Source organism: Megalops cyprinoides, chromosome 2, assembly GCF_013368585.1.
Source record: "Megalops cyprinoides isolate fMegCyp1 chromosome 2, fMegCyp1.pri, whole genome shotgun sequence".
Classification (NCBI taxonomy): domain Eukaryota; kingdom Metazoa; phylum Chordata; class Actinopteri; order Elopiformes; family Megalopidae; genus Megalops; species Megalops cyprinoides.
In genome coordinates this window covers 24,792,165-24,799,463 of record NC_050584.1, presented here as the reverse complement: position 1 = coordinate 24,799,463, position 7,299 = coordinate 24,792,165, and the positions used below count along the sequence as shown (strand labels likewise).

Sequence of the window (7,299 nt, the reverse complement as noted above, 5' to 3'; positions counted from 1 at the left end):
TGTGTATATTTGTCAGAGAGCTATTTACAGATTTACAGCGTTTCCCACACATACAAACGTCCCCAGCCCCCCGGGGCGATCAGTCATTCTGCCCACAGATAGCGCTCCATTCTCTCCTCGATTACGCTGCGGGATTTACATGGAACTGTTAATTGTTTGCTCTTCAAATAGAGTCGGCTGGAGCCAGCAGTCTGCCAGCGGTTAAGGACCGGCTCCCTCCTTCTTCCTCCTGTCCGGGCCGAGGTCGCCCAATATACCCCCATTCATCAGCATGACAAAGCACTGGGGGGGTCAGAGCCTGTTGGCACCACCCGCCGTCACCTACCTGCCCTCTCGTAGCTTTAGGGCGCACCGCGACCATCACCTTGACTTCGCTTCAGACGCGCAAGCAGGTAATGCGCACTCAACCTGCCTTCAGACGAGCGTAGCCGGGAACACTCCGGCCCCACACTGGGACAGCAAACCCAGTCCTTGGCCGGCGCAGGACCCTCCCCGGCTAGAGAGGACCGCAGCTGTACCAGTCGCCTGTGGCACAGCGCCCATGGACACAATGATGCCTCAGGACCGCAACCGTCAGCCGGCACCGTTCTACACCGCTCCACAGCGAACCAAGAACACACCAGTCAAGGAGCATGGCAGCGCTGCGGATACTTGGGACCAAGAGGGTAACCCCAAAGGCGGCAGGAAAAAGAATTATCAGCGGTACCCCAAACCACCTTATTCGTACCTCGCCATGATCGCCATGGTCATCCAGAGCTCCCCCGAAAAGAGGCTTACCCTGTCTGAGGTGAGTTGACTTTCGCAGGAGTGCGTGCGCTACTTTATGTAAGGAACTATGGAGCGATCCGTTCGAAATGCCTATTCGTCTCTGTCCTACGCGGATATATGTTAATCGACTAGACATTAAGGTATTTCGTTAGTACAGCACTTTAAAAGACACGGTCATTTCTGTTCATAATGCCCACAGATGATTTGGCAAAGAGAATTAACTTCGTAAACTCGCATAGCGTTGACCGATTACCTTTCAAACGTTTTTACATGTACTGATGATTACAACGTTCGATCTGCAAACTATTGTTTGTCCCTCGTGACGTTATTTAAAGATGCAAATCGAGCTGATTGTCCAGGGTCATTTAATAAATTGGAATTTTATTATTATTGTCTGGTGAGTGGCTGTGATGTTCCCGGAGGGGGCTGAGACCGCTCTGTTGCCAGCACCTACACAAACACTCCGGCGGACAGCCATTCATGCGCTCCGTATAACCTCCGCGTGACACTTCCCATTGACTGATCTGCCCCGTCTTGAATTGTTTTAATAAGGAGCGCATACATTGGAACCAAAGTTTCAGTTTCACTCTAACCCATGTCTCTGATGGGTTAGGGTGAAACTGAGCGCGATTGCCTAAGAATATATACAGGGCATACATACTTTTTTCCAGCTAAACTAGATTTAAGACCTAGCTGCACATATCCACCATCCACCTAAACATCTGACTGGTCTGATTAACAGAAAATGATTCTAACAGTACAACACTTGCAATTCATGTTTCAAGTCATAACTAGTTTTAAACTTTAGTCGTGGTTATCTGCCTTGCCCATTGATGATTAATTTTCAAACCTTAGTTATTATTAGTGTACACTAATACACCACATGCGTGTGTCCACACTGTATTTATTCATAATGAATGTTTACACAGAAGTAGTTTCTGATGACAAAGGCCACATTTTCAGACATTCTCTGTGAAGAGGGATGTTTATAAATTTGTCAGACTCTGAGAGAAGTGGGCTGTGATGATGATGGTGGCTCTAGGGGTGGGGGCGGCAAAGCTGCTTTCCGTCCTTTGCGCCGGAGATGTTTAACCTCTCCAGGACCTGTTTGGCCAGCCTCTGCAGTCTATCTCATCTCTCAGAACAAAACCCCACACGTCAGTGTGGAACACAGAAAGTCCCTTTCCCCCCCTCCCCCTCTCCAGTCTCCCTTCTCAGGATGGATCATTCAGTCCAGCTCATTTTTGGTTTTGTACAAAGATTCATAAATTTCTGGGCCACTGGAAATAATGAACTATTTTTCACAAGAGTGAAAGTAACCCTTGCAGAGACTTTTGTCTGATCACGTAACGTTTAGATTGAATGCCAAAATCTTTTTATTGTAAGAATGTATTTGATACCCTGTGTATGACAGTGTTATATGGACATTTGTCCCCCCCTAAACAAGTCAAATGCATATAGCTTTCCCTTTGTCAAGTGAAGTGTCCCCTTAATGATACAGCAGTTAATTACTACACCCTGGCATGTGTGGAGTGATTTGGCTCCAACTGTCTTGTGTTGTAGATAAGGAGATATGTACTCTGCAGTATCAGATAGCAGCTGCTGTCTGTAGTTGCAGAAAAAACAGAGCCTGTTTATTTTGCGTCTGTGGTAGATTTGTATGACATTCATTAGGTAACTGATTTCAGAACTGTTACTGTTAACATGTTGCCAATCTTGGTTTACAGTTTACTGAGGGACTGTGTGAGTGACCACAGTAAATGTTGCCATACACTGGATTCATCAGTATGTTATTCCAACATTGTCCGCCCGTTTAAGCAAGCGTTTGATCAGTCTGCTGCCATGCTACCATTTCCATTCATATCGGTTTTCATTATGGAAATGGGGAATCGCCTTGGAAAAGTAGCTGACCCCACCCCTGCTCTCCCGTCTCTCTCTGTTTGTAGATTCTGAAGGAGATTAGTACCCTCTTCCCATTTTTCAAGGGGAATTACAAGGGCTGGAGGGATTCTGTGCGACACAATCTTTCATCGTACGACTGCTTTGTAAAGGTGAGTACACGTCAGCCACCTTTCCCTCTCCTGCCTTATATCAGAGCTTTATATAGCACCAGTCCAAAAATTTGCATACGCCTGATTAAGATAATGGGAAACATGTATTCAAAGACATTTTGATCTAACGACTTACGCTTAAATGCTTGAAATTTGTTCCTTAGACAAACAAATAGTGAAGTTGATGCCTATGTATGAAGTTTTTCCCAATTTTTAAAAAAAAATTAAAAATATTTTGTGCCTATTTTGAAGATTCTAAATCTAAGTTTAGATTTGTTTATAACACCTTTTTGGTCACTGCATGCTTCCGTTTGTGTTGTTTCATAGTTTTGATGTCTTTACTATTATTCTAAAAATGTGTAAAATTAGTTAAAATAAATAAAGAAAAGTGTGTCCTAACATTTTACTGGTACTGTGTAAACATAAGAGTCCTATCCTTATCCTTTTTTTAAGAGGTAGGCAAGACTTCTTAGCAATTCACAGCAGGGCACTGACAGTGATTGTTTTGTGAATGGTATCTGTCTGGAGAAAATCCAGCTTGGCCAGTCTGTTGGAGTATGTGATGGTGGAACTGACCCTTGTTTCCCCACCCTATCCCATCCCTCCTCTGTTCTCCCAGGTGCTAAAGGATCCCGGAAAGCCCCAGGGGAAGGGGAATTACTGGGTGGTAGAGTTGAGTCGGGTGCCTTTGGAGCTCCTCAAGAGGCAGAACACAGCTGTCTCCCGGCAGGACGAGACCATCTTCGCGCAGGACCTGGCCCCTTACATCCTGCACGGCCACACCCTCCGGCCAGAGGTCACGCCCCCTCTGCCCACCCCGCCCGGCAGGGATGACCCGTCCCCTCCGGAGGAGCTGTACCGCCCCAAGCTGGACTCCTCCTTCGCCATCGACTCGCTCCTGCACAGCCTCCGCCCTGCCAGCGCGGCAGGGGAAGCCGAGAGGGGCAGGGACTTGTGGGCGGAGCACCCGCGGGCGCCCCCATCCCCACCGCAGCCCCGTTACTCCTCCTCCGCCCGCAGCGCCTCGGCCAGCTCGGCAAGCCCGGCCTCCTCATCCTCCTCTTCCTCCTCCGACGAAGACTGGGGGGGTGCGTCCCGTGAGAGGAAGCGCAGGCCCCGGGGGGAGGCTGGCTCGGACGGGTACGACGAGTGCCGCCCGCCCCCAAGCAAGGCAGCCAGGAGGAACGCAGCACCCCCTCCCTGGGAGCTGCCCACCTCCTACGCCAAGTATGCCCCACCCAATGTGGTGGCGCCGCCCAGCATGCGCTTCAATGGGGGCCCGTTCCTGCCACTGGGGGGGTTGCCCTTCTACAGCTACCGCGGGCCCCCTGCCTCTGCGCCCAGCCACTTTATGAGCCACTCCTACTGGCCCCTCCTACCCAGCGGGCATGTCCCCCTGCAGGCCCCACCTCTTCTGATGGACCTGGACAGCCTGCTGCAGTCTGTGCCACCCAACAAGAGTGTGTTCGATGTCCTGGGTCCTGCCAACCAGACGTCGCACCCGCCACCAGGACAATACTCCCTGCAAAGCACCCCTCCCCTCTCCCGATACTCTCAGTATTAATGGGCCCCCACCCACCCACCAACTACCTCTGTGTACCTACCTCCCACAGAACCCTAAGTCAGAGCTGCAGAATTCAAGGAAACAAAGAGGAAATATTCATCACTTGACATGGCTTTCGTCATCCCTGCCTGTGATTTGTGCAGTTTTCCAAGTGACCAAGTACTGCAAGACAATCACATCTGTGTGTTTAAAAAAAGGATGCAAGAGTAGATAGGCATGAATCCCACACTGAATTTCCTCACAGCTCTGGTCATAGTTTGTGAAGAACCTTTTCATTATCATTGACGCCTGGATACAATCATGTTGCCATTTCCTCAGGGGTTATATCTCACTCAATCCATTTCCCCGGAAGGTGGACTATCCATGCCATGTCCTCTTCAGGGGGCGGGTATACGTCATTAAAAGTCATGCATCAAACATGGGTCAACGTTGGGAAGGTCAGGAGATGTGCTTCAGTTGCAAGTGTACCTTCATCTCTTAGATATCACAGAGCTGCTATGGGGCTTCTTGACTGAAGGCTTCCAGACTTTGCACTGACTGTGTCATTTGCACTATTGTCGTACTTTTTAAATAATGTGTTTTTGGTTGTTTTCTTTTTCAAGAATCTTTATAAACGTTGCCTACCTAGTCTCAACCGAATGTTGAACTTTTTATCTCAGGGAATGTCTTTTTTCCAGTGTGATGTTTTTTTTTAAGAGTTGTCTTTTAAAAAATGTTTTCTTGTCCTTTAAAACTTTCCAAGAAGCCAGACCCTCAAAGGCAGTATTGTTTAAGAGGAGGAGCTGTGTTGAAATGATATTCAAATTGATATATGACTTCTGCCCCGTGAAAATGTTATGATTCTGTGGTCTTATTCTGGAGCTAAATATTTATACAGAGACAGGTTATCTTAGAATTGGGAGATGTTTTTCCGCTCTTCTACCACACATGGTCTGGTAGTTTCTGAGGGAGATTGAGAAAGATAGGGGGAAGTATTTACTCTGTTGTGTCATTGTTGGCAGAAAGGGATTGAGTTTCTGTTTAGTTCTGTCTGTCTGTCTGTCTTGAGTGCTTAATCTCTTTTTTAAAGGAGCCCTCACTCAAATACTGTGAGTTTGTGTGCATTTGTTTTGTGTATGAGTGCAGGCCAGTCATCTCAAATGAATTTTAAAAATTGTGGCCTGTATTGTAGTTGGTGCTGATCCCTGTATTATGCCACATCAAAGTATCTCCCTCACATCATAAACTTTTAAATGAAGTGTCTGACATTTTGACCTGTGCACAGTTGTTGTTATAAGGAAAACACATGTACCTTTTAACAGATGGTAAGGTCGTGCTCAGGGCCTACACCATTCATTCTGAGCAAGTTCATTTTTGTGGTGGATAGTGTTTTTAAGAAAAGGATGGAGTAGGGTGGGGTTTAGGGTCATTTGGGTTCCCTCTCCAATTCTCCAGGTTTTTAAAATTGCCAGACATGTAAGGGTCAGACTGGTCGCTAAGTGAAAGCTACTCTTGAAATCCGCTGCTACAGGGGGCTCGTAACAGAAGCACAGGCAAAAGAGTTCTATAGCTGTGACACTGGGGAGTGTCTGTGATGGCTCTGCCAGCCACCCTCTTCACAGTGGAACAGTCTCAGCCTACTGTATCAGCCAATGCAGGAGAATGAGCCACTGCTGTGGGATGGGGGTGGTGGGGTTTAGGACTTTCTCTTTGTGAAGATGGTACTTGGTTCAAACATCAATGCCTACAGGTTCTGTCCGATTCAAAGTCCCATAAGATTACCCCCCCACTACTTCACTAATGCATTCCAGTTCTGAATGGTTGACCAGTGTGGTTTCCAAGTCTGAAATGGCATTTGTGGTTGCTTTTGTGGGTTTTTTTTTCAGATACAGTGTCTTAAATTATGTAGACACGGTGACCCTTTGCAAAATTACAATTACAGTTTGCCTCCAGACCCCCCCCCCCCCTCCACTTTGAGATTAGTTGACACCCCTACCTCATGCTGCTATAACATTCCTTCATCTCATCCCATAAATATCTTACAGGAACCACCCCCCATCCATCCAGTCTCTGTAGGATCACCCCCTGCTGGGCAGCCTTATCTCTGACCGAACGCTCTGTGGCTCCCTGGCATTCATGGTGATTGAATCCTCGCTGTTTCCAGAGGCAGAAAATTCCATCTCTGTTCAGTGAGAATTCAAGAAAAAGGCTGCTTTCTGACTAAAATATTTTAAAATATTTTTTAAACTATTCAGCACAAGCACAAGAGCATCCTTTTTATTTTTTGCCACTGTGAGCTTTTATGTTTAGTAGAAAGTTGACATTCTTAACACAGGGGGGCAGTAGAATGCTGTGTTCATAAGAGAAATGGGCTCTGGGAATGACAAAGTCCAGGGCTTTTTTTTTTTACAGTATAAATGACCGCTCTAACCATTCAGCCCAGGTGGAAAAACTGACCAATGCAGTAATAAGGTGTTTTACATTCAGAAAACCTATCCACATTCTCAGGGTTGTGTATAAGATGCAATATGTTGGATCAAGCTCACTGCTTTTTAAAAGGAATGGTCCATATTTTTGATAAATAAAAGCCCAAAAACAGCATGTTGTCTGGAAATTATTGAATTGGTAATTGGTATAATTAATTGGTATGTCATTAAACAGAACAATTTCTTAACTTTTATCCCTTTTACAGTACAGTAGAAATGACTGTACTAATGGAAGGGTGACTTCAAAGTTCTTTTTACAGTACCCCAAATAGAAAATGACTCTGTAGGTTTTAGTCCGGGTAAAGTGACATTTTTTATTATGCTTGAGTTGATATGATTGTAACTGTTGTTCCCTGCAAAGTGGTCTAAGCTGTGTTAGCAGCGTTGCTGGTCTCTTCAGTGGTGTCATTTCCAGATTTAAATGTGCAAATTAGGGTCCAGGTTACTCCCT

The 7,299-nt window shown here is 46.3% G+C and overlaps 1 protein-coding gene across 1 annotated transcript; it reads left to right on the top strand.

Annotated features, from left to right (window-relative positions):
* Positions 1–271: 271 nt before the first annotated feature.
* Positions 272–4,383, top strand: foxh1 (forkhead box H1). Its single transcript, XM_036518345.1, has 3 exons — positions 272–787; positions 2,715–2,819; positions 3,439–4,383. Exons 1-3 carry the CDS (start codon positions 272–274, stop codon positions 4,381–4,383), a joined length of 1,566 nt encoding a protein of 521 aa, XP_036374238.1.
* Positions 4,384–7,299: the final 2,916 nt, after the last annotated feature.